The 27,601-nt window shown below is 39.2% G+C and overlaps 1 protein-coding gene across 1 annotated transcript in view; it reads left to right on the top strand.

The window, feature by feature from the left end:
- The window catches only part of HMCN1 (hemicentin 1), a 209,103-nt gene that overhangs the window by 168,480 nt on the left and 13,022 nt on the right, over window positions 1–27,601 (top strand). The window contains exons 70-99 of the mRNA XM_076339558.1: window positions 433–514; window positions 1,308–1,444; window positions 4,535–4,676; window positions 5,579–5,723; window positions 6,616–6,743; window positions 7,147–7,303; window positions 7,480–7,601; window positions 7,804–7,968; window positions 8,189–8,296; window positions 8,804–8,941; window positions 9,093–9,227; window positions 9,501–9,770; window positions 10,030–10,220; window positions 10,599–10,812; window positions 11,389–11,523; window positions 12,003–12,193; window positions 12,912–12,993; window positions 13,802–14,071; window positions 14,613–14,783; window positions 14,989–15,159; window positions 16,246–16,416; window positions 17,676–17,846; window positions 18,447–18,617; window positions 20,698–20,868; window positions 21,313–21,462; window positions 21,799–21,936; window positions 22,268–22,389; window positions 23,834–24,071; window positions 25,823–25,885; window positions 27,359–27,478. Coding sequence (XP_076195673.1) covers window positions 433–514; window positions 1,308–1,444; window positions 4,535–4,676; window positions 5,579–5,723; window positions 6,616–6,743; window positions 7,147–7,303; window positions 7,480–7,601; window positions 7,804–7,968; window positions 8,189–8,296; window positions 8,804–8,941; window positions 9,093–9,227; window positions 9,501–9,770; window positions 10,030–10,220; window positions 10,599–10,812; window positions 11,389–11,523; window positions 12,003–12,193; window positions 12,912–12,993; window positions 13,802–14,071; window positions 14,613–14,783; window positions 14,989–15,159; window positions 16,246–16,416; window positions 17,676–17,846; window positions 18,447–18,617; window positions 20,698–20,868; window positions 21,313–21,462; window positions 21,799–21,936; window positions 22,268–22,389; window positions 23,834–24,071; window positions 25,823–25,885; window positions 27,359–27,478 — 4,669 coding nt within the window. The remainder of the gene's footprint in view (window positions 1–432; window positions 515–1,307; window positions 1,445–4,534; window positions 4,677–5,578; window positions 5,724–6,615; window positions 6,744–7,146; window positions 7,304–7,479; window positions 7,602–7,803; window positions 7,969–8,188; window positions 8,297–8,803; window positions 8,942–9,092; window positions 9,228–9,500; window positions 9,771–10,029; window positions 10,221–10,598; window positions 10,813–11,388; window positions 11,524–12,002; window positions 12,194–12,911; window positions 12,994–13,801; window positions 14,072–14,612; window positions 14,784–14,988; window positions 15,160–16,245; window positions 16,417–17,675; window positions 17,847–18,446; window positions 18,618–20,697; window positions 20,869–21,312; window positions 21,463–21,798; window positions 21,937–22,267; window positions 22,390–23,833; window positions 24,072–25,822; window positions 25,886–27,358; window positions 27,479–27,601) is intronic.

Below are 27,601 nucleotides of genomic sequence, written 5' to 3'. Positions count from 1 at the left end.
ATGCTTCTTGTCTTTACAATGAAGAGTTTACAGGAAGGAAAAAGCATAAAGGTATTAATGAGCATCTGTGCACAAAAAGATTTCCTTAGTACCCAGAACTGACCCTTGCTTAGATGGGTACCTATAGCCAGTTCCATCTTTATTGATTACCTGTTGCAAAAAGCATCACAAAGAGAAGGGTTCTTGCTGGAGACACATTATCCAGAGAGATTTTATGGGGTCCTGCAACTCCTAAGCCATCTCTGTACAATCCTACCATGGTAAAATGAAGTTTTCAAGAACTTCATTAATTTATTTTCAGGCACTCCTTATTTATTGTGTTTGTGTTTAAGTGCTGCCTGTTATATGTTGCTGTCAATTTTACATTTCACAGTTTTTATGAATTGTTCCCATATTCTGAGGTTTCTGCTGAAGTTGTTCGTGTGTTTCTAGGTGGAGGACACAGGAAGATACACGTGTTTGGCATCTAGCCCAGCAGGAGATGATGATAAGGAATATTTAGTAAGAGTGCATGGTAAGTTTAATTTAGGAAAAAAAAATATTCCTTCAAACTGTAAACTACTAAGGTATGTATCAGTATCTCATTTAACAAGTTACATGTTACTAAAGAAGAAATATTATGTGTTTTGAGAAAGTGATATTACACCATATGATGATAATTAACATTTCTGAATAAGGGTAACTACTCTGAACATGATACACAATTAAAAGGGAAAGTTCCACCTGATGCAACTGATTTCTGTTATAATTCCAAGTCTTACATTTTGAATACCTAGGAAGGTTATAGATATCAATATTCAGTTGGACTGAGTTTATTGTGCTTACTGAAAAAGGATGTGAAGTATACTGATATCTATGATCATCTTAGTTTTTCAGTAGAAAAAGGTAAGAAATGTATTTAGAAATGAATACGTAAAATGTAATGACAGTAAAGGAAGTATAAATGGGATTTCTGCAGTTCTACAGTATGCCTTGGGTTTCTTCTTGAAGATTATAGCTCCCATGTTTATTGATGAACGGTTTATGGAACTTCGGTGATCTCTGCTCTGTCTGGCTTAAATGCTGGTACTTCACTGAGAATGGACTTTAATTTCTGTCACAGTAGTTTTCAGTGTGTGACTTAAGAAACAAGTTCACCAGTACAAATGTGATATATTTAACACAGGTATTGAAAAATAGAACTAATTAGTGATACTGCAGCTTTGCATTTATTTTAAAATTAAGAAATACATTGGAAATTTTCAATTAATAATTTTAATGGTAGCTCATATGTGTGGTGTTTATTTTTTTCTTAATTTTTGTAACAGTTCCTCCTAACATTGCTGGTACCAGTGATCCACAAGACCTCATCGTGTTGCAGAACAGACAAGTTATACTGGAATGCAAGTCAGATGCTGTGCCACCTCCAACAATCTCATGGCTTAAAAATGGAGAACTTTTAGAGGTATAGTGGTTAAGTTATTTGTACTAGTCTTTTGTTCCCTTTATTATTTTACACACAGTGCTTGAGGTTTCTTATTCTGCTCACTTGCCCCTTCAGTGCAGTCCGAGTTACGGTGCCTTGAATTCAAGAGAAGCTGAGTAGCCCCAGTACAAATACAGTTAGTCCTAAATGAGTACCTGAAGCTAGCAAGCATGTGAAGTGGCCATCCCGCTGTTACTTGTTCTTTTTTCCTTTAGGGGGATCCCTTGCTCCTCCTGGATCCTCTGAACAATGCTAGAAGCCTTCGGTATACTCCTGAATGGCTTCCCAGGAAAGGTAGCTGAGAAAAGACTACACTATATGTTTCCTTTGGGTATATTATGCATCCTCATATTCTAGTAGTATTTAGAAAGGAATTAAAATTCTTAACATTGGAAAAAAAGAAAAAATAATGGGTTGCTAATCACCACAGTTTTGTATCAAATGCATCTTTTTCACTCAGAATTCCATGTAGTGTCGTGTTAAGGCATTGAGTCTTTGCTGGTTGAGAGACAATTAGCAAGATGAGGGTGGTTTATACAGAAAGAATTTTTTACTTTCCATCCTCTTCCTTGGGATCACTCAGAAACTAGGTGCTTTCCAATTGAACAATTGAAGTTCAGTTATTAATTGAACTGAGTTAATTGATAATTTTCCCTCAATTGATCTTTATTCATTAATAAAGAGGAAACAAAGTCAGCTTATGAATTGTCTCTCCCTTAACTGTAGTCCATCAGTAGTCTTCACCTGAAGTTCTGCTTCTTTGCTTTCCTTCTGACATGCCATTCCTCAGACTCTCTCTATTGTAAAGTTAGAAGAATGAAATATTAGTGGAAGAAGTGAGAATATGGTGGGTGATTATGTCTTACTAAGTGCTGCTAGGGAATGTTACCTTGAATATAGTACAAGAACTAGCTAGAAACAAGTTTAACAGAAACACTCTTCTTCTGAATGGTTAATTCTTTAATTGAGTAGTGATTTTCTTTTTTTTTTTTTATGAAAGCAAAGTTGAACAAGGCTTGGAAGTTAAGTCTGTCAATATTTTTTGCCTCAAGCTTGTGTTTTAAAAGCAGTACTTAAAGAATATAAACCGTGAAAAGAAGCCACTGTTACGAATACTCACCAGAAAACAAAGCAATAGAAGAACACTATGATAGACATATGTACTCAGCTGATAACCTGTGAATTAACTTTTGTCTCCTCTTACCTCATGAATTCATGTCAGTATGTGAGGGCTTAGGGCATCTTGGTTAGTCAGTCCCCTGTCTTTTGATTTATAATAGAAAAGAGAATTTCAAGCTCTAGAGTTAGCTCTCCTCCAGCACTAAATTTAAGTTATAAATTTAGTTCAGACATGGCACTCTTAATTTGTCATGTGTACTTTAAGTAGCAGACTTAGGTTTATTCTGTTCCCTACCATCCTTTTCATTCTTCAGCTTAGCTTGTATAAATATATACTCCGGATATCAGGAAAACTTTAGTGTCCTCCTGAATGCCTGGTTGCTTTCTCAACCTCAAAGAAATGTAATAGCCTACTAATACTAAGCAGCTGGGAAAGAGCTCTCCTTGGGTGTGGAAAGAGAGGTGCTCTGTGGCATATCATCCTCCTTATCTTGGAAAAATTGAGGTTTCACAGTGACAAGAGAGGATTGGAGAAAGTCAGGTTTTCAGGTTGCAGTGTTACTTCAATTTAAATATCATCACTACTTTTTGTGAAACAGCCTTATGGTGGAGGGTGTCATTCCTCCTGGTTTTGTTGTCTTCCACTGTGCAGATTTTGAGGTCTACTCTAGACCTCTGTATGCTTAATGATGTAATTGTGTAGCACCACCATTTTTGGTAGCAGAACTATAGAAGGATCTAGCCTCTAGCAGCTTTGGAGTCCTTGCACTCTTCATTGATTTGGAAATGCACGTTGAGTGTTAAGAAAAGTAGGTAGGAGCATCTTGACCTAATCTGGCTTTATTTAAACACTAAAAGAATTGCTGAATTTGTATTTTTTCAAAGATGGGTTTTCTGACATACCTTGAGTAGTACATAAGGATTAAATGATAGCTTCATTGCCTGTCTTTTGTCATCTATATGCTTCTGTGTTTAGAAACTATAGCATAGGCTGCGTACTCAATAGGAAATACTAGTTATTACCCAAAATCTGACTGTCTATAATCCACTCTGGTGGTGAATTATCTCCCTGTGAGGCTCCAGCACTGCTGTTTATTCTGCATTGGAAGACTTGCTGAGTTGGTGCCTAGTATGAGACCTGCATACTAGGGTGCTAGTGCAGAGAAGTGCAGAACCAGAGGAGTTTCACCTATCTGTTGTAGTTGCTATTCTCAGATCTTTTAGCCAAAAGAGCCGATGGGAATGTCAGCTTTCAATTTAATCCAAAGTGTGGGTAGCACATGCTGGAAAAGTTTGAGTTTCTGTTCTTTTTCTACTGTTTTTTATCTAGTCAGTTTTTTGAACATTTGTAGTTGATATTACTGTCAGTCATTTGTGCAGATCTGATCCAGACTGGTTGTGGTAAAAAAGTTTTTATTTCAAATGGCTACCTAGCAGGTGCTCTAGAGTCGTTGTAGAGCTGAGAAGAGTGGTATTCTCATATTCAGCAATGCTGGCTAGTAAACTTAGTAGGCTAAGTTTATGCTGGCTCCCACCTGATCAAGACTGTGATGTTTGAAGAACAGTGTAGAGAAACTTGTATTTCTTCTGCCTGTAGTGCGCATGGATTTTCAAATAAATAAATAAATTCATCATGTGCTGTTAGCTGCCCCTTTCCATAAAAACTCAAATGCCCTTTGGTTATGTAACCCAAAAAAGCTGTCTTATTCGGGCACAAGTCCAAGTAGGGATTTCAAGGAAGAACCATTAAGCAATGATAAGTTTTTAAAACTTTGTTTACCCTATTATTTTCATGGATGTAAAAAGCTAAGCCAGGAATGAATTCAGTCCCCAGTTTATCTTTGGCCTTCTTTCATGGCTTTTATGACTCTGTAACGAAAGAATGTTCTATCTTCATAAAGAGAACAATGGTAAAGTTAAATTTGTCAAACTCTCTCTCTTTCCCCTTAGGGAACTCCTCGAGTTCGAATCCTATCCAATGGACGATACCTGCAGATCAATAATGCTGACCTCAGTGATACAGCAAGCTATATGTGTGTGGCAAGTAATATCGCAGGAAAAATGACCAGGGAGTTCGTGCTGACAGTACACGGTAAAATCATGGATCCAATCTTGTGCATTTTGATCTTTGCATGGTATTTCTGCAGGAGTTCAAATGGCAAGAAAGAAGCATTAGTAGTCTCTTTCTAGCCAAGTGTCGGCCACTTAGGCTGTGTCTAAACTGTGGGACCGTGTGTACTACCTCGTGTGCCATCATCTGAGTCTGCAGTTGTCCCCCACACTAAAGGACCTGTTGGGGACTCACCAGGGTTCCCTCTCCATCTGTCTGTGCTTTCTACCAATGGAGGATGCTGTTGCATCCAGCCATCGTCCTGATACACAGTCAGGATACACCCAGATCCAGGACTGAGAAATGCTCTTGGACAAATTTAGAGAAATTCTTAAAAGCATTTGACTGACACCTTGGGGTACTAGGTTTCATAGCTGGCCTGGCTACCAGTTTTGCATGTTACTTGAAAACTGTGGCTGCTTCTCTGCACCTGTAAGCAGGAGATAGTAGGAAGATAGGGCTTGAAGGGCCCTATGCATCTTGATACCTGTCCTGTACTACCATAGGCCTGAGTTTCATTTTAAACCTATTTATTTTCTCACCTCTAGTTTGAGAAACTATTCTATTCTCACACTCGGATGACGATAAGGAACTTCTTTCCTATTTCTATTCTGTTCACAACCCAGTCGTATGTACCTGCATTACACTGTGCCCCCACAATGACTGTCCTTACTGGTCCAATTAAAATTCTTTTTTCTCCTTAATTTATAATTAGGAAGCAAGGGTATCACCACAGCCTTATTTTGCTGAATTAAATAAGCTGAACTCTTTTATTGTTTTAGCTATATGATAACCTGTTACTGCATCTGTTTTCATGTGTTTAGTTTCAATCGTTGCAGCATAAAGTTTTTTTCTTGTATCACCAGCAATTTTTCCTTTTACAGTGGCTCCTACAATCCAAAGCAGTCCTCAGACTGCTGTTGTGCATATAAATGCTTCTGCTGTTCTGGAGTGTGTTGCAGAAGGAGTCCCAACCCCGAGAATTACATGGAGGAAGGATGGGGCTATTTTTACTGGAAACAATACGAGGTATTGTCCAGAAGTCTGCGTAAATATTCTTCATTTTTTTTTTAAGAATATGTTAATTACAGAAAGCTTAATTAGACAGCTATGACTTGTAAATTAGTTCTGTTTTCACAGATCAGAACTAATATTTGTACTATAATCTTGAATAGACCCAAATGTGGAAAAATATGGTGATAGAAACAGTAATACAAAGTTGTTGTTCTACAGAAAAGTAGCAGTACCAAAGGTTTTCATCCTTTTGTTGTTAAGAAGGACAAAAAACTTTGACAACCAAATGTAATAATAATTCTTCTGATATTAAAGATTTTGAAAAGTAAACATGGAAGATCTTTGTATTTATTTATATATATATATGGAGTTTTGGGATGAAGCCAAGCAATTTCATGCAGACCAAAATCTACTTGAGTGTACTCTGTAGGTTCTAATATATAAAACTTTCTATACATGTTCTAGTGTCAACTTTTATTGTAGTGAATGGTTTCTATCTTCTGATTGTTTTAAGGGGAAGTAGTTTGGCATTTTCTAGAACTGAGCAAATGCTAAAGAATTCAGTTATATTTCAAAGAAGAAAATGTGTAAGCATTAATTAGGGTTTTTTAAGGTTAAATGAAAAACCATAAAAGAGCTTTTTGATATTTTCTGCAAATCCATTATCATTTATGTGGAATCACTATGTAAGCTAGATTCCATAACTTCTCTGGAAAATGGTTGTGCTGGGAAAGAGTGAAGTCAGAGTAAATGCAATAAATGAGAAAACTCTGTGTGCCCAAACTAAGACACCACGTGTTTAGGCTATTTGTTGTGTATCCTGAGTCATCTTTTCCTTCTGCACTACCAGGATAGCCTATGGTTCTGTTGATTGTATAGTAGAAAAAAATATCTGGCTTTGTTTCAGATATTCCACGTTAGAGGATGGATCTCTACACATCCACTCAGCACATGTTACTGACACAGGAAGATATGTGTGTATGGCAACCAATACAGCTGGCACTGAACGCAAACGAATTGATCTGCAGGTTCTTGGTAAAAGTTTTGGGTTTAGATAAATATATGTGTTTTTACAAGTCTGAAGTCCAGTTACATAATTTTTTTTTTCTGCAGATCCAATTTTAAGTTTAGCCCCTTTTAGCTGCTCTGGTTAAAAAAATTAAAAAAAAAAAAAAAAAAAAAAGGAAGAAACTTATGGCCTTAGGAATACAACCCAAATGTTCATGAAAAGAAAATATTTATTCCTTGTGCACTGGAACTAGAAAGACTTGACACGTCCCATGCTACATGTTTAGTAAGTTTACTACTGTCAAGTTACTCTTCATAAAAATCAAGTAAATGTGTTCAGGCAGTTCAGCTCTATGTATATAGGTATGAGGGGTGTGTGTGTACATGTGTATGTAATTATTCTGAATAATTAGGCTTTGTTTGTCCTTAGTTCCTCCAACTATTGCTCCTGGACATACAAATATTACAGTTACTGTAAATGTGCAGACCACTTTGCCCTGTGAAACCACTGGAATTCCCAGACCAGCAATTAGCTGGAAAAAGAATGGGCATCTGCTTAGTGTTGACCAGAACCAGAATACATACAGGTGAGAGATGTTTTCTTTTCACTGTAGGTTTAAAGTTTTCAGGAATGATTTTGGCACTTTAGAAATCTAGTCATGCTTAAATGTAATCTTGTATAGCCAGCAAATTCAGTGGTCTGATTACCTGAGAAGAAAAGAAGTATTTCAATGGCTTTTACTTTCTTCTTTTCTTTGTTCAGACTTCTATCTTCAGGTTCCTTAGTAATCATTTCTCCCACTGTGGATGACACTGCTGTCTATGAGTGCTCTGTGTCGAATGATGCAGGAGAAGATGAAAGAGCAGTTGAGCTCACTGTTCAAGGTAGACGGGATATTGCTGTTACATGTGTATGCCACCCAGAATTTCTTTGGGGCATTCCAATGTTGAGATGAGATTTTTATATCATTCTTTTATGACACTGATATCTGTAAGTCTCTGGTAGTCCCAAGAAAGTTAAGTTATTTCCAAGAATTCATAAAAATGAAAATGGGCAAGTAACCTTTACACTGATCTTCATTTTTAGTGCCCCCATCCATAGCAGATGAAGCCACAGACCTTTTGGTAACAAAGCTGTCGCCAGTAGTAATTTCCTGCACCGCGTCAGGGGTTCCTGTCCCCTCAGTTCATTGGACCAAAAATGGCATAAAGTTGCTTCCCAGAGGAGATGGCTACAGAATTCTGTCTTCAGGTACTGTGTGTGACTGAAGCTCAGCTGCAGAAAATCAGTGAAAGGGTGCAATTGTGCACTTCTAGAAGTAATAAATTAAATAAATGCGAACAATCCTCCAAACAACCCCTCTCCAATTTCTTAGAATAAAAATATAGACCTCTTAAGATGGATGCTGTAAGACAGTTTTACTGTGAATACAGGATAGTGGCTGTATGTTGTAATGCACTCTCTGCTGCAGGTGCTGTTGAAATACCTGCTGCTCAGCTAGCACATGCGGGACGGTACACCTGTGTGGCCCAGAATGCAGCTGGCTCAGCTCACAGACATGCCACTCTTCACGTTCAGGGTAAGATGGGAAGCTGAAGAGAAAGTGCGTTCTGTCAGTAAACGTTGCCCATTTAATACATGCATATGCTGCAGAGTAATGGTGAGGCCAGAGTGGACCATTGCAAGTAGTGTCTTGCTCAGCTGAATTGTCTTGTGGATGCACCGATTATTTACAAAGTCACTACTATGCATGTTACAACTCTGGTACCTTGGATAGAGCCCCCCAGTCCATGCTGCTCTATTTTATTTTTGTAAGATTTTTGTTTCTTTGCTTATTGGTAAGTTAAAATGTATCTGTAATGGCAAATTGCATGAAGTAAGGCCATATTCTATACCCATACTCATGCTGAGCATGGTTGTTATATTTAAGAGCACTTCCACTGAGCTCTTCATAAGGATGGCAGAATACAGCCATTGTTAATTCAGCCTTCTCAGACTCTCAGGTTATGTGATTTTTAGTATCTTCTGTATTTTCTAGCTCTGAAGGTTAAATCTATAGCATTTTCCTTTTTATTTCATTCCACAGAACCACCAGTTATCCAAACTCAGCCAGGGGCACTGGACGTCATTGTGAACAATCCCATTCTACTACCGTGTGAAGCAACGGGTACACCTCGACCCATAATAACATGGCAAAAGGAGGGCATCAATATAATCACAACAGGTATCCTCTTAAAGCCTGTAACTCCAGCCTACTTGCTGTAACTCAGAAACTTATTTTCTCATTTCTGAATATTCAAACTTATATCTAAGGAACCCATATAAGGAACACAAAGCAACAAAAAAGTGTCATACTTTGCTTATATTTGTTTTAGGAAACAGTTTTATGGTTCTTCCCAGTGGCAGTTTACAGATTGCAAAATCAGCTGTTGAAGATGCTGGCACTTACACGTGTGTTGCTCAAAATCCAGCTGGCACTGCTCTGGGGAAGATCAAACTGAAAGTTCAAGGTAAAGCATCTTTTAAACTCTTGTAGTGATTTACAGACAAGAAATTTGTGCATGCTTTCTGTTAGTCAAAACACAATTCTGAGCAATAGAAATGGACCTAATGCTTTCCTATTTGATGTGAAGCTGAATAGAGCCCAGGAGGTTTATTCCCTTTAATTGTCTGTCTACTTTAGGATTAAAATATGCTTTTAGGATTATTTTCACTGAGAACTGAAGCGTTCCGTGCTTCTCACAACATCTAATTCTTTTAAAAATTTTCTTAATTCTTTTCAGTTCCTCCTGTTATCAAGTCCCACCTCAAGGAATATGTTGTTCCTGTTGATCAATCTGTCACTCTGCAATGTGAGGCTGAAGGCTACCCTGGGCCAGAGATCAGCTGGCATAAAGATGGACAGCAAATAACGGAGTCCATTAGAAGAAGAATTCTTAGCACTGGTCCGCTGCAGATTGTGTTTGTACAGCCTGGTGACGCTGGCCGTTACACGTGCATAGCGTCAAACCTGGCAGGGTCCAGCAGTTGTAGCATGGAGCTCACTGTGTACAGTAAGTGGGAGTTTTATTGGGTTGTAGTATCAGCCAGTTGCTTGAATTTAGGAGGAACATTACATTTCTTTAACTTAGTTTATACTTTGTTACAAATATTTCACACGTTTCTCTGGCATGCTTAATGGTGGTCATTGATGGAGACAAGAAACAATACAGAAGAGCCAGGCAATGTTTTCTTTGGTCCAGTATTGTATGCTGTTACAGTAGTGCTTGGATAATACATAGAGGTAAATCTTTTTAATAAACATTCTCACAGTTCCACCCAAGATTCACAGTGCGGAGGCGCAGTACACAGTCACAGAGGACTCCCAGGCTGTTCTGTCCTGTGTGGCTGATGGGATTCCAGCACCAACAATAAACTGGAAAAAGGACAATACGCTGTTAACAGAGATAGCAGGAAAATACCGGGCTGTGTCAGATGGAGACCTCATTTTGGACAATGTTGTTGTAAGTTCCCTAAATCTAAGCTATGACTTGACAAGTTTGGCAGTATTAAGCCCCTGCTTCTCTTTGTTTTCACCCACTTCTGGATTAGTCTTTGTTTTATTTTGTTTTCCTTTCTTAATGTTCCAAAGTCTTTATAAATGTTTCATTTTCCACTGAGGAGTAAAATATCTGTGAAAAATTTGTAGTGATAAATTCTCAGGAAGGGCAAAAAGGGAGTGTAGGCCATCTTTCAAATTTAGAGGAAGTAAAAGAGTTCAGATGAGCTTGAATGCTGCTGAATGCTTGTTCCAAACCTTTTGAGATTCTTTTATCGTTACAAGTAGTAGTGTTGCGTAGGATATATCACAGTTGAAATTTCCCCAACATTCTTTCTTTCAGCCTGAAGATTCTGGCAGTTACACCTGTATTGCTAACAATGCTGCTGGAGAAGACACACACACTGTCACCCTGATAGTTCATGTACTTCCAGCTTTTACTGAACTTCCTGGAGATATAGCTTTGACGAAAGGAGAACAGCTCAGGTTAACTTGCACAGCAACTGGGATACCTGTACCCAAAATAACATGGACCTTTAACAATAACATCATTCCAGGTGGGTAACACTGGGCCTTAGTGGTCAGTCCATTCTAGAGGAGTTTTCCCCCATGCAGCATTGCAATTAGTTTAGGATAAGGAAGAAAAAAAAACCTAGAGAGAACAAACTTGTTAGGCAGTAATTGTGTGGGGAATATCTTCAGTATTATGCAATCATGCAATTAAATTGTCTCTGAGACAAAACTGTAAGGAAGGTAATTAAGAAATTGTTCCTCTTCTGTAGCCAATAGTGTAACACATTAAAAACGTTCAGTATCTGATGATATTTACTCAGCATCCAATGACTAATGCTATTTCTCTTAAATACGAAGAAAACCTCAGCAGTTCATAGAATGCAGATGCACAAAGCTCGAAATTAAGGGACAACTTAAGTGAATACATGCATGTGGGCAAATGTCATAGCAGTGACTTTTCTGTGCATTTCTGAGGTGTCTCAGAAATGAAATGGCACAGTGCCATTGAGCTGTGTTGCTGAATAGCACTGTAATTCAAACAATCTTACAACATACCAGTCACCGAGATGTATACGTTTAAAATCATTGAAGTAACCCTTTAGTGTGTGTTCTCTCTTCAGCACAATACGATGATGTAAATGGACACAGTGAACTTGTTATTGAAAGAGTATCTAAAGATGACTCTGGTACCTACGTATGCACAGCAGAAAACACAGTTGGCTCAATCAAAGCTCTTGGTTTTGTGTATGTCAAAGGTATGTAAAATAACAGTAGTTGTGGTCGCTATTGGACAGTTTCACACAGCCATCTGTTTTGATAGTAGAATCATAGAATGGTTTGAGTTGGAAGAGACCTTAAAGATCATCTAGTTCCAACCCCTCTGCCATGGGCAGGAACACCTTCCACTAGATCAGGTTGCTCAAAGCCCCGTCCAACCTGGCCTTGAACACTTCCAGGGAGGGGGCATTCGCAGCTTCTCCAGGCAACCTGTTCCAGTGTCTTGCCGCCCTCACAGTAAAGAATTTCTTCCGAATATCTAATCTAAATCTACCCTTTTTCAGTTAAAACCGTCACCCCTGGTATTTGATACCTTGTCTATGGCTAAATAGGAAAAATCAAAACAGGGTGAAATTCACACTTCAGAAAGTCAGAGATGAATGATCCCTACCAGCAATGTCATTAAGGGCATTTTATTTTGACTCTGCTATTTCTCTGCCATGACTGTTTTTTTCAGAGCCTCCAGTCTTCAAAGGGGATTACCACTCTAGCCGAATTGAGCCCTTGGGTGGCAACGCTATGTTGAATTGTGAAGTCAGAGGAGATCCACCTCCAACCATCCAGTGGAGCAAAAAAGGAGTTGGCGTTCCGATTAGCAACAGGATCCGACAGCTTAACAATGGTTCTCTGGCTATCTACGGCACTGTAGTAAGTCACTGGTCTGTTAAGATGTGTTTCTGCATTGTACTTGATTAATAAAGGTATTCCAGATCCTATTGTTTTGAAAGAGTGAGGCTAGACATTTAATCCACTTTTGCTTTTACCTTTAACAAATGTTGGTTTAATTCAGACCAGAATTAGACTCAAATTATTGTGACAAAAAAAAACCCGGGGGGCTATCGTTCTCTCTAATTGTCAGAAGGACTAATCGTTGGTGTGTAAAATCCTGGTCATGCCCAATTAAATAGGACTTTTGCTTTTGACCTTAAAAGAGCCTGGGTTCTACCCAGTCAGGTCGGCCGAAAAGCAATTGTGTTCTCCATGTGCAAACCTCTTAGCGTCTAAATTTCTAATATGAATGGCAAGACCCATTTTATCCCTATAAACCAATGCCTGCATTTTGAAATGAGTTTAAAAACAGCAGCTCCCTTGAGTTCATTCAAATAAATAAAAAAACCCAAAACTTGATCCTCAGAGTAAAGGAAATAAAAAATGGAATAATAACAGTAAAAATAATTCACAATATCAGCTTAATGTTAATAAAAGCAAAATGTTGGGATACTCTAGAATCTAACTGGGTGCCTCTTAAGATCCAGTGCATGCCACGTTGTGTTGCAGAAAATTCATCTACAGGAGTTGTACTGTTAACTGAAACCCTCATTACATGCTGACAGGTTATATGACTATTTGATTTTCATTTCTTTAGAATGAAGATGCTGGTGACTACAAGTGCGTGGCTACCAATGATGCTGGTGTGGTGGAACGCAGTCTGACGCTCACGCTTCAGAGTAAGACTCAAAGTGATAAGTTTAATGCCACTAGATTGGAGCAATAACCTACCTTTGGATAGGTGTATGCAGCTCCTATTGAAGTTTTGGAGGTTGGGCACTGCACTGTAGGTTAAGATTCATCTCATCTTTCATCATTAATATTTAAAAGTCTAGTATAAGCTAGTGATTGAGGTCAAAGAAGAGAAGCATATAGAGGGCGATTCAGCCTCATCTTAGAAACCAACTTAGAATGGGGTGAATCACCTTCTGAAAGGGCCTGTTTCTCTTAGTTGACTAGAGAGGATGCCTATACAACTGGATTAAACTAGGCTCTTAACTTTTAAATTAAAAAAGTTATGTGAGATGAATCTCAGCTTTCACTGACAATATTTTATTTTTGGCAGAAATAATATTTTAGAATTATTTTTTCACTAGTGGTAGAATTTCTGAACATCCCTTTTCTATTATAGCCTCAAGCAGTATGGTTCTGTTACTTATGTCTCAGTTGCCTCTGGACATGATTAATAGCATCTTCCTGCAGGTTTTATGAAAAGCAAAACATTTTAGCAATAAAGAAGACCGTGTGCTCATATAGTCAGGCCTCAATCCCAACTTTGGTCCTCAAGTTGCTACATACTAAAAATAGCCTATCATTGTCATTTTAACTTGCATATGTTTTGACAGTGGAAGATCAACAATAATAATTTTAGTCAAAGTAAACTGACTTAAGGTTTTTTTGCCCTCGTTCTGACCAGATCTTTAATTTTCAATACAATGAAAAAAAAATAACCATGTGCTATTGCCTAAAGAAACCTTTCTCTTTCAGGTCCTCCAGTCATTACTGTTGAACCTGTAGAGACAGTTATTGAAGCTGGTGCAACAGCAATGCTGAACTGCCAGGCAAATGGAGAGCCTCCTCCAACCATCAAATGGTCCCGCCAAGGTTATCCAGTTGTGAGCAATGAGAGAGTGACTGTCCTGTCTAATGGCTCCTTGCGTATAGTTTCAGCACAAAAGGAAGATACATCTGAATATGAGTGTGTAGCAAGGAATCTAATGGGATCTGTTCTTATTAGAGTACCACTGACTGTCCAGGGTAGGTGCACAAAATATACAATAATGACTATCAAACTGGTAGATTCCAGCATTAATTGTGAATAAATATGATCAAGATTTTATTTTATCCACATTTTATGGATAAGATAAAAGATTTTATCCTATCTTCCATATATGCATTAGGTACATGCTAAGCCCTGACATGAGATGTCAGTGGGTTTCTACTCATGTAACTTTGTTCCTTCTGTTACACTCATCCAGCTGTGTGAGACAGATGAGTGTGAAGGATTGAGACATAAATAATACTGAAAGGATCTTGAACTAGATCCCGTCCTCAGAACATATATCGTAACTTAATTGTACCTCTAAAGAAAAGCATTTAAGAGCATAAGCAATAACTATTTCAGAGCAGCTGAAGTATTCTCTGAACTGTAGTAAGGTATTTCTGCAGTAATGAAGACATTAAGTGGGTTGGATTTCCAAGTATGGCTTATGGAGTGTATTTTTCACTTCGCTGTATCAATCTAAGAGAGTTATAAGCACAGGCACGTTACAAACAGAGCATCATTTTCCTATTGCAGTGCATGGTGGGTTTTCTGATTGGCTTGAATGGCAAGCTTGCAGCGTAACTTGTGGTCAAGGTGTTCAGGAGCGAGTCCGTCAGTGCAACAACCCTTTTCCAGCAAATGGTGGGAGGAGGTGTGAGGGGCCTGATACAGACATACGCAGCTGCCGCAACAAGCCATGTCCAGGTATTTCTTTAATGAATTGGTACTTTTAATGTGCTTTATGTTAAGTGCCCTAACAGTGAACCGTTATCACCATGGATCTTCGTGACAGATTAATTTTTCTAAGAAGTTGGAATTCATTTTGACTTTTGTGGAAAGGAAGAGGAAATTTCAATAAGTACTGCAAAAATATTTTTTAATTCAAACTGAGGGGTTTTCTGTTTCTTAGTGGATGGCAACTGGTCAGAGTGGGGGCTATGGGAAGAGTGTTCAAAGAGCTGTGGACAAGGTAACAAGACCAGAACCAGAACCTGCAGTAACCCACCAACTCAGCACGGCGGGAAGCCCTGTGATGGCAGTGCTGTGGATTCAGTCATGTGTAATATTAGGCCTTGCCCAGGTAAGAGAAGAGTGGTTTAAAATTAATTGCACAAGGGGCTACCCATATAGGTTTCTTTTTTTCTCCAAACCTGAATTCTCTCAGCTTGTTTCAAAATATTAAATTCTGAAAGAATTAAACTCCCATTTTTTTGTTTTAAAATTGCTTGTAATTTATTGAGTGTCACTAGTTCTTGGAAATAGAAGTCACAAAAGTAAGTGCAAGGAATATTTTCAGCAATTTCTCCCCCCCCCCATAAACATGTTAATTTTGTATTTTGATGTTTTCCAGTACTTGGTACCCATGTTCTCACAGAGTAAAACTCACTGTTCTAAACCTATTCTGCAAAGCCAATTAAAATAAATTAAAACCCCAAAACCACCAACTATTAAAAAGCCATGTAAAACATGATAGTTAATAATTTAAGACATTATCTGTATATTTTCCTCTGTTATTTTAATTTTCAGCCACATCTTTCTCCTGATGAGCTGAATGTTCAGGTTTTCTTCCTGTCTTTGTGTAGTACTTCCCACATTTGACAGGTTGTAGTTTATTCATCTTCACCAGTGGCGTGTTTCCTTCTACACTATTTTTATTGTATTGATTTTTCCCTTTTTCCCTGGCTCTGCTACCACCACGATGCCAAATGTTCATGCACTGGCCTGAGATTAATTTCTCTAGATCTTGGCAACAAAATCAGTTCTGGCTCCTGCTTACTGGTAGCCACTGAAGCTGTGTGCCAGCTTTTAGCTAGCATGCCCCTTCCCCTGCTGACTTCTTCAGCCTAGCACAGGACAGACAGTCAGAGCCAGGTAACTTATGAAAACACCAGATTTGATCAAGTGTTCAGTTCTGTTGTTCCAAGATTGTACTGAGGTGAAGTGATGTATTCAGAAAACAAAAAGGAAAGAATTAATCTCTCTTTTGGAAACTGTTGATCTGTTTCAGCTGTTGCTCAAGGCGAAGGTTTTTTCAGGGGCTTATTCAGAATGTTTCATTTATTGATATTAAACTACGTAGCTTTTTTGCCTTAGGCTGTGGAGCTGTAATTTCAAGTAAAAGCAGCTGTATAGTTGAAACAGTTTTATGGCTGTGCTGCCTTTGCAGTTGATGGTGAGTGGAGTTCTTGGCTGCCATGGAGTCCTTGCAGCGAGACTTGCGGGAAAGGTAGTCAGATACGACTGAGGCTCTGCAATAACCCTCCTCCTTCACATGACGGATCATACTGTGAGGGGTCTGATGCACAGATGCAGGTTTGCAACAAGAGACGCTGCCCAGGTAAGATGTGTTGGACACAAAGAGAACAACGTCAAACTTGTCACTTCCTTTCCAAATTCTACTTAATTTATATCGAAAGCTTTCCAGTTCCAAAAGTGTAGTCCCTGAAAAAATTCCATTTGAGCCTTTTATTTTCACTGGCCCCGTCACTATCTTTAGCATCCCTCTATAGACCTAACATATGAGATTTCTTCTCCTATCCTCGTCTCTCTTCTTTTACCCTGCCACTGTGCAAAAGCAGCATTTTAAATCCTTGGCAGTTAAATTAAAGGTTTCCTAAACATTTCTTTTTTAAAAATTTTCTTAGGTTCTGTAATTCATTTATCCTTTTCTTCCACATTTCAATGAGTCCTTCACGACTGGATAGGAAAACTCATGTTTTTCAAGTACGATCTCCGTATTTGGCTGAGTGCAGGGATAACGAAGGGAAATTTCATGAAGTGGAGTGTGCAGCAGTTCAGACTAGATCTTTCTGGCTTCATGCTCCATTTTGCACGTGCCGGATCCTATGCTGAGTCCCCACTGTAACTATCAACTGGTAGAAGAGAGAACTGACCTTGTGGTAGTCGAGCAACTGAGGGCTCGATGTTGCACATTTATCTGGCTCGATGTGCTGCTGCTGAGGATGCTATTGCTTACAGCTAGTTTATTCTCAGCCACCAACTCAAGTGCTCACATGGATGTACCCATAACAGTTTGTGTCTCCATGTCTTGGGAGATCAAAGACCCTACTACTTAACTGCTTAGACCTGGCTCATGTGAGATAATTTAGTAATAACTCCTATAAACAGCTGAGCCAGTAAATCAAAGGTTGGTTAGGAAGGAGGGGGGAGAAGGTGGTGATGGTTACATCTTCAGACAGTGCAGCTGCAGCCAGAGGAGGATGCACAAGTGAAGACTGTGTTTTTGGGATGGCACTCGTACTGGCCATCTGCCCAGCGTGGTAATTTCAGGGGCTACTTTGTATATGGTTTGACTTGCTTACAGATACCTAAAAATGTGAGAGTGACTGAGCTTGAGGACTGAGTGATCCCTGACCCTGATTCTGGTCAGGCTTACAGGTTATTTAAAAGACAGGTCATGCCTTTCTCCAGCTTTCACTCCTGTAAATGCCTATGTAGAAGTCACTATGTAGCTGAGATGTTCTAGAAAGAGAGTCACTAACATCCTACAGTCAGTTTTACCCTGATGTAGCACTGATTTTCTTTATTTCTAATGCCAGAGACTATAACTATACTGTGCTATGCCTTTCTCACCAGTGGACGGTAAGTGGGCCATGTGGAGCAGCTGGAGTGCCTGCACCGTGTCCTGTGGAGGAGGCAGCAGGCAGAGAACACGCCACTGCTCAGAGCCAGCCCCACAGTTTGGGGGTCACAAATGTGAAGGAAACGACATACAAATTGATTTTTGCAACAGTGATCCTTGTCCGAGTAAGTGCTTTAGGTTAGGCCTAGCTTATCCACTTACTGGGTTTGTATGTATGCACGAGAGGAAGGAAGCCCTCCACAAATCACACACTCCCACAAAAATTAGGGGGTCTGAACACAGGCAAGTGATATTAGGTGCCTGGCAAGAGTGAAAGTATCTCTTCATCAATCGGCGTGACTGGGACATTTTAAACATTAACTATTAGGAGCACAAGCCAGTAGCAGCTGGTGCATAAGGTCCTGCTGGACTGTCAGAGGTCACGCACCTCTCTAAAGTTACAACTGTCCAGTCAGAAAGTACTGCAAAGTGAATCTCCCTGTATCTTACAGTAGAGTGTAGTCACTCATTTGGTTAATAATATGTGCTGCATACTTTCCTACGAATGACGACGTTCTGGAGTTGGTTAATATACTCTGAGAAATTGCTGAATGCTGGACAAGATAACTTTCTTAGATCTTTAATTGTCTGGGTTTTTTATTTTTATTTTTGGAAAAGAAATTTAAAAGTTACTGTCCAATAGATATATATTCCTAGCTTGACTGTCTGGTTTTAAGTATCTGTTATTAAGAGGAAGACAGATAAAATCTGACTTATTGTTACAGTTCATGGCAACTGGGGCCCATGGAGTAGTTGGGGAACTTGTAGTCGAACGTGCAACGGAGGCCAGATGAGGCGATACCGGACCTGTGACAATCCTCACCCTGCCAGTGGTGGAAGGGCATGTGCAGGGGCTGACATGCAGATCCAGAGATGCAGCACTGAACTGTGCCCCGGTGAGTGCTCAGACTAACAGAGAAATTAAATCCAGCTTTCCCTGGAAGACTTCAGGGTATACATAACGTATGTAAGATTTTCATATTATGAAAGGAATGTAGAACATTCCTGTAATTACTTACAGTTTCATACAATCTAATAATCCACTCTCACTTTTTTCTTTAAATGACTGTCACCTTAACAAGGATTTCCCCCTTCACATGTTAGATTTTCCCAAAATGAGGTGGAATAATTCAAAACAGGAAATAGCATACAAAAATCTCTCCTACACCTAGCAATTCTACTTAGTTTTTTACAGTAAATACAGTTTATGAGGCTCCCAGTGAACTCTTGTAATGTATTCCAGGAGCAGAGAAGAATGCTCAGCTCAAATGCTTTAAATAAAACGACAATCAAAGCAGTTAATTGATTCATGGACAATACGTAACTAAGGGGCAATCAATGAAGTTACACATTCAGGATCAATATCAGCAATACAGGAGATAAACCACAATGCTAGACACTTACTAAACACCTACAAATTTCTAAACACCCTTCTATAACTCATCCTAGAAAGGGATTATTATTATATTATTATTAATTCTGATACAATAATTTAAAAAAAATATTAAAATCCTCCTCTATGCACACCCCTTTCCATGCCCTCCTCCTGTGGAAGATGCAGGAGCTCCAACTTTATGCGTACCTGTACCACATTCAACACCCTGCTGACCCACACACTGGTGACAAAGCCCCCGATGAGGCCACATCCACACACCTGAGGTGTGGACCTCTGCTTTTTGCACCCCATATCATCAACCCCCACTAGCTGGATACCAGCTGCTCGTGGTGCATGAGGATAATTCTCCATTTGGTCTCGATGGAGGTTGCAGTGCCAAGCCCAGTCTGATTGTTCCTTGTTTACCCTCCTCTTGCTTGGCTTTATCTTCCCCAATCGCAAATTTTCTTGCTGCTTTTGTACTTTTCAGTTCCCTCGTTACTGTTATTTTGGCTAATGGTTGTCTTAAGCAAACTTTTTTCATTGTTACTTTCCTCTTATCATTGCCAGTTTTGGGCAAATGTCAGATCAGGCATTTCCAGATACTATGTTCACACAGTGTACAGTCATGTTCCTATCGTATCATCTGTTGCTATCGAGGCCATACTACCAAGAGGAGGCTGTGCAAACTCCTGCACACATGTACTTCAAGCCAAATCTAATTGACCTCTTGTGAGTGTTTGGATAGATAGAACATGTGTTCTTTATTTGCAAGATTTATGGTTTGTTTGGTTTCCGTCAATTTTATACCCATGCAACCTCAGATATTTTCTTTGTAGGAGTAAAAGCGCTCAAAGCTCTAAACAGCTAGGTTGTCTTTCCAGTGACAGGCTACCAAAAACTATGACAGGAGAGTCTGAATATTGACAGCTCTTCAATACAGTACAAACTGGTTTGCGATGGATCTGCATACATACAACAATGTTTTTCAGTTTTGAAATCGGCTGCCTTGTAGCCTGATACTTTCAGGGAACAGATGCAGAGACTGGCAGGAGGTATCTTTGCAGAACTTCCTGGGGAGAGCAGCGGGCAGAAGTCAGGCAGCAGTTGGTTGTATATCTCTTCTCCCCATAGAGCGATGTATAGGCAGCCACCCAAAGCCAACCTGAGCTCACTACCTGCACAGCAGACCTCTCTGTATGCAGCCCTAGGGGAGGACTTGCATGATTGTGCGGAGGGACACATGTAGTTGACACTACAAAGCTTCCCTGGCCAGCCATGAAGTGGTAACTCTTCAACATGACATAGGGAAGAATTTGACCCAGCTCTTGCTAAATCTCCAACCATTGTACTGGAAACATCCCCTGGAGGAGACTCCTTGTCTCCAATACAGCTGATATACAAACAAAATTTTAAAGGTGGTGTGCTTTTGAAGGGAGAAGTGTTCACGCCTGCCCATTATGGTGTTTTTGTCATCCTTTGAGCTATTTCTTTTCTCTATTACATTGGTTCCATCAAGAAGGAATGACACAAAAGCATCACCGATGCAGCCTGAAACATTTAAAATGAAAAGTTGCTTTCTTCATTCTTTCTTTCTTCAGTGGATGGAAACTGGGGGCAGTGGCAAACATGGAGCCAATGCTCTGCTTCTTGTGGAGGAGGAGAGCAGACCCGAATACGCCTGTGCAGCAATCCAGCCCCATTAAATCGTGGACGTCCTTGTCCTGGAGACTCCTCCCAAATATCCAGGTGTAATACCCAAGCATGTCCTGGTGAGTTAACTTACAGTCTGCACACAATGACAATATGGTGAAAGTCTGTGGCACTCCTAATTTGACTGGTACTCTCCTGTGTCTTGGCCAGTTGACCAAGTAATTTAATTTTTTTGGCTTAAATCTCCCCTGCAACTTTAGCTGGATAAATTTTTTGTTAACCTGTTACATAGCATTAGAGTATACTGTTAAACAATTGTTGCTTTTCAGACAGAGGTGATTCCCATATTACTGTGCATATATCTCAGACCACATACACAGCATCCTGTTATTTGCAGATTGTGAGCTTTACTCTTGCAAATAATGTAGTAATATATGCAGAAATATCTTTACTTCTTAAAATGCTGGACAATATTTCTGAATTTTCTCTCCCCCAAAATATCAGACAGCAGAGTTTTCACATGGGCCATTTTTTTTCTTTCCTCCCTTTGCTCCCCTGCATAGGTGGGCCTTCACGTGCCAAAGGCAGCATCATTGGAAATATTAATGGTATTGAATTTGGAATCGCTTTCCTGAATGCCACAGTAACAGACAGCCCTGACTCTGAAACTAGAGTAATACAAGCAAAGATTACAAACGTCCCTCGGAGCCTTGGTAGGCTTTTTATTACTTTTTATCACCTTTTTCCTTGAGCCAGGCTGAATTCTGTGCAACGTCGGTTTTCACCACTTCATTTCATTAAGTGTCACTGACGAAACTGATGTAAACTTTTCATAGACAGAGAGAGGAAAAGGGAGTCTTCAATATTTACTTCTACTACATTAATATTTGTAAAATGATTCCTCTGATTATACCGATACATATTTTTTTTTTTCTGGTTTAAATCTTAAGGGTTACACTAGTTTTAGGTCTTCATATTCAACTCCTACTGACGTGGGTCACATGATGTTAGGAAAAAAGCTCTCAAATGTTACGCCACATTTCTTTCAGGTCCAGGGATGAGAGAGCTTGTTTCTATACTTAGCCCAGTTTATTGGACGACTGCAAAAGAAATTGGAGAAGCAATGAATGGGTTTACGCTCACTGATGCAGTCTTCAAGAGAGAAACTCAAGTGGAGTTTGCAACTGGTTAGTTACCTGTGATATATCATCTCTTTCTGTTTCCAAGAAGCTTGATAGATACTGCATTTCTTAAAAAATAGCACATAACTGTTGCTGAATTTTGAGTCTTGTGCTTACACCAATATTTTCTGAATGACTATGGCTTTCTGAGGCTTAAATACAGCTTTTGGAGCTGTAATTTGAAACATGTAATGTTTTTTATTATAGGCATGGTATGCCTTATAAAAAATATGAGTATAAAATAACTGGTCAAGGGATCCCAATTCAGCTACTGTGTGGCTAACGTGAGCCTCTGGTTAGGATGTTTTATAAAGTGATGTGCTCTCAAAATTCATAGGTGAGATTCTGCGAATGACTCATATTGGCCGGGGGTTGGATCCAGACGGAGCCTTGCTGCTGGATGTTGTTGTGAGTGGCCACGTGCTGCAGCTCCAGTCAGTAGCTGATGTTAATGTGAAGGTAAAGCTGCTCGAGATACCACCCCCTTCTCTAATTGATACATACTTCCTCTCTCATCTATATTAAAGCAGTAGGCACTAAGTCCTGAAAACTGTTTTACTGTATGTAACTTACTTTGTGCCTGGTTTAATTGACAGATGTTAACATTGCCTTGGAAAACAAAAAGTTGTCCTCAGGAAGGCAGTATTGGTCACTCAAGATTTTTAGATGTTAGAAGGTAGTATTGGGAAGTGTCTTTGGGGCTAGTTATCGCAGGCAGGCATGTCAGGTGTTGCTTTCAATAGAGCTATAAAGGTGCATCTTAAACCTGTCTTGACTTTTTGGCTTCCCTGAGGATGAAACCAGCTCTTTTATACCATGGCGCCTTGCAAAAATTTCTGAATATTACTGATGATTGTTTGCAGCTAAAATTATACATAGTCTGGCAGAGAAACATTCCTGTGGCTGATATAGTTGCAAAGACAGGATTAACAGATTCTGAATCAATTACATCACAGGGTATTTTATGTGTTCTTATCATGCATGCTGTCATGATGCTGTTAATGATGTGCATCAAAACTTTGTCTTGTAGATCTATTATGGCAAACAGTCCTATTATGCAATTCATCTGAAAACTGAGGGCAGTTTGTGTGATCGTATGGCAAAAGGTTATAATCTTGCTACTGAATTGCCCTACCTATTGTTTCTAGGAGATATTCTCTACTGCTCCTAGTAAGATAGCTTCTATCGCTGACCTTGTACTCCTGATAGAAAGATGGAGTTCAAAGGAACTGTTTTTCTATCTTTTTGGTTTGGTTAAGACATGAAAAACGTTTTGCTTAATATAATATGTGGTATTAAAGTTTTGGTTTAAAACCAGGTGCTTGATAATTGGTTTTACTGTAAAAGAAAGAACATTCTTCAAAGTTGTTTCTATAAAGGTGGTAATTAGTTAGTGGTAGGTAACCAGTGAAAATGTTCTAATGTATTAATCCCACAGTACAATAAATACATATGAAGTTCTTGATATTTTGATACACCGTAATATGTAACATGTCCAATATTTATACCTTTTTTTCAGTGGCAGAATTTTTCTCTACTGATTGTTTATTTAGCACGTTGTCAGCATCTGACTTAGGATACAAAAAAAATATTTAGACCTGAAAAGATTGTTATTGAACATAAGATCATTTTCAGTTTTTTTTTTTAAATGGTCAGCTGTGGCCCCCATCATCAGGATGCTCAGTACCACAGCCTGTTTCTTATTTAAAGAAATATACCAGATGCTGTTAAGATTCAACAGTTAAAATAAGAGTAAAAAAGACATGTGTTGTGTGAAATACAACTTGTTCAGCTGTTAAGAAAAAACCCTTTCTCGCAATACATCTCATACCACTTTAAAATATGAAGACCACAGTGGTGTTGGCTGTACTCAGTGGCTGATGCCTGAATCTTGCTGTTTCAGGATTACACAGAAGACTATATTCAAACTGGCCCTGGGCAACTGTATGCCAGTTCTACTCGTCTCTTCACTATAGATGGAGTTAGTGTTCCCTATACATGGAACCACACTATCACCTATGATTACACTAAAGGAAAGATGCCTTTCTTGGTGGAAACACTCCATGCTTCCTCTATTACAACAGAGTACAACCCACTGGAAGAAACTGTGGCTTTTAAAATCCATGCTTCCATTGCAAAAGGTATTGTTCTAATCTTTCACAAAACTAAAACAATGGAAAAATAATATCCTGTCTTTCTAGAATTCATTACCTATATTCTCAAAAGCTGGTTATGGCCTTGAAAGAGGAAAAGCTGTGAAACTTGGGTAACTTTTTTGTAGATCCTGGGACCTACATGTCTTGTTAATATACCCATAGACTAATATGTAAAAGCTGTTGCAGTTTGCACTTACTCTTCACCTGTAGTTCTCATTGATGATGTACGTCTGCATTGGCTGACACTGCTAATAGCATCACCCGTAGCTTCAGATAGTCAACCTAAAATATTTCTCCATTTCCTTGCATGTACCTTTCATTCTCTAAAATGAAACTACCGTTGCTTTTGTGTGGGGTCAGGTGTTGGTGGGTTTTTCTGTTTGGGTTTGGTTTTGCATAGCTATTAAGAAAAAGGATTGTGTATTTTCTTCTCACAGCAAAAACCACGTAAATGTAAGTAACGAGGTGGAAGAACATTCAAAATTCAGCACTAAAATGGGTAAAATGTCCTAAGTCATTCCTCAGATTGAACTTCTCTGGAATTATTTGGCATATACAGAAAATATGATGCTGAGCTGCAGCTTGAAAACTTTACTGGTACTTTATGGATATATTTTTTTTAAGGCCAGATATGAATGGTGCACAGTTCTGCAGCGCTGTGTAGACACATGCTTATGTACGGTCTGTAAATCTGGTGAGTCCTAAGACAGAGGTGGCAAACTAGTAGCTCCATCATCTGTTGTACTGTGTCTTAGCATTGCTAACTGCTGGCTTTTGTTAACCTTTTACCCAAGTGATCTTAAGGAACAGGGCATATATTTGTGTAAGCAGGTATTCCTCTGAGAAGTCATAATTAGTTAGCAGAATGTCCTGTTATCTTTTTAAATACTATTTGGGCTTTTTTTACACAGTAAGGCTTAACATGATCTTTCAAATGAAGTAACTCAGGTTTGAAAGTAAATGAAACAGTGGGATTGCCTATCTCAGTCTTTCTTTTCAATAACAACATTCTAAATGAAGTAAATAATGATTTTCCCACTTGCCAGACTATGAACTCATTGTGCAATTTGAAAACCAAGTAAGATTTTTTTTTTTCCATTTTAAAAAGAGGTCTGATAAAAAGAAGTCTCCAGATCAAGTTATGCCCTTGCATAAATCTGGCCAAGCCTTTACTGAACTTGCATTTATTTCTTCCAATAATTAATATACTGCTTTTTTAAAAATTTCAGATTTATTGAATCAATTTTCAAGCAGCAAAATACATGTGGTCTTTGAGCAGTCTCTACCAGACTTTACCACTACAGTTCATAGTACGCACTTGTGTTCTTCTACAGTGACTTCGCACAATCTATGACATGGTGCTTTGGTTTGGGTTTATTTCCCTCCTTTTACGTGAAGTGAAACTGAATGGTCTTTATTCTTTTAATAATGAAAACTTTATGGAGGAACTTTGCAGGATGTATTAGGCTGGGATGCAACTTGCAGCCACTCTGAGGGAAACCCCCCACCCGTTTAATGTTTTTCAAAACAGCAAAAATCATGTACTACTGACTTTTAGTGCCCAAGTGGAAAAACCACTAAAGTCTGGATTTTAAAAGTTTCTATTCTAGTGTCCAAGTATAATAAATCTTTTATAAATAGCTAGGCTGCAATTCTTAATGTTAAAGGGTTTTTTAAAAGTAATAAAATGGCCATATATTCATCCACAAGTAACATATGCTTCCTTTACCATACAGGAGATCGTAGCAATCAGTGCCCTGCTGGGTTTGGTTTGGACTCAACTGGGCCTTACTGTTCAGGTAATGATGTGACAAGGGTAGTGTGTAATCATAGACTCATAGAATGGTTTGGGATGGAAGGGACCTTTAAAGATCATCCAGTTCCACCCCCCCTGCCATGGGCAGGGACACCTTCCACTAGATCAGGTTGCTCAAAGCCCTGTCCAACCTGATCTTGAACGCTTCTAATGATGGGGCATCCACAGCTTCTCTGGGCAACCTGTTCCAGTGTCTCACCACCCTCATCATAAAAAAAATTATTCTTTATTTCCAATCTAAATCTACCCTCTTTTAGTTTAAAGCCACTACCCCTTCTCCTGGCCCTTTACATGCCCTGGTAAAAAGTCTCTCCATCTTTCTTATAAGACCTCTTTATTGAAAGGCCACAATAAGGTCTCCCCAGAGCCTTCTTTTCCCCAGGCTGAACAACTCCAACTCTCTTAGCCTTTCTCTATGGCAGAGGTGTTCCAGCCCTCTGACTATTTCCATGGCCTTCCTTTGGACCTGCTCTAGGAGGTCCATGTCTGTCTTGTGCTGGGGGCCCCAGAGCTGGATGCAGTACTCAACCACCAGAATCTACATCACCTTTATCTAGAGTTTCAAAGCATGCAGTACGTACTTCAAAAAGTGTAAGTTACCATCGATAAAAGGGTGTGGATCCAAAGGCAGATGAATACTTCACTTCTGTACTCATCTAGAATATAAGTGCCCAGACAGCTTTTCATCAGTACCTCAGATACAACTGGAGGACATTGAGCCACAGTATCTGCTGAGCCTGCAAAGGAAACGTGATCTGTGTGGAGGGAAGGACGAGTGTTGGCAACCTACACAACAGCCCACAAGTTCCTGCTTGGGGGATGGAGGTGAAGAGACGGTTATGAGCATTTTAGCTGTCTCCTCTAGATGACTGAGTCATATTTGTTTTAGGGAACAATCATGTGATATACTTTTGTGGACTTATTTCATTACCCCTTGAAAGCTTATAAATCAAGGAAATTAATACAAGAAACAAACACTAAACCATCCAAAAGGTTTAAAACCAGGAAAACTGAAAATAAGGTCACTAAAACAATTTTCCACTTGCAGTATCGTCTGTAAAACATTACTAGTTCTAAAACTTTAATATGGAACATGTCGTAATCTTTGCACGTGTATCTAGGAAATCTTAAGTCTAACACTGAAACCCATCTGTTCTGTTGTAAAGAGATTCTCTGGAAAAGATTGTATCAAACATTCATTACTGTGGTAGTGACCCAGTCCTGCAGAGCTAATGAAAGATTCCAGCAAGCCGTGTTAGTGTAGGTTTGGTAACCATAAAAATAAGAGTGGAGAATGCCCTGCTGAACCGTTTCTATGAAGCTGCTCTGTTGCTAGATCTAGTTTTGCCCTGTGGGCTCTACCAGACATTTACCTCTTATAAAGGGTTTGTTTGGTATAGTTTCTTGTAAAGTCTTGTGAAGTCTCACTGGTTTTTCAAATGTTTCCTTGTTCCAGACGAAGATGAATGTGCTGTGCGAAATCCTTGTTCCCATACCTGTCATAACACCATGGGATCTTACTACTGCTCCTGTCCAAAAGGCCTCACTATCTCTGCGGATGGTAGAACGTGTCAGGGTAAGATAAGTATTGCTGTGGACAGGTTGGATACAAAAAGCCCCACGGCACTTAAATCGCTAGGGAAATGTTCTGTTCGGGCTGGGCCATTTTCTCATCATAAGAATTTAATTTATTGGTGGT

Source organism: Aptenodytes patagonicus, chromosome 5 (assembly GCF_965638725.1).
Source record: "Aptenodytes patagonicus chromosome 5, bAptPat1.pri.cur, whole genome shotgun sequence".
Taxonomy (NCBI): domain Eukaryota; kingdom Metazoa; phylum Chordata; class Aves; order Sphenisciformes; family Spheniscidae; genus Aptenodytes; species Aptenodytes patagonicus.
Note: the sequence above shows the minus strand (reverse complement) of the source record. Positions and strands in the feature narration are given on the sequence as shown.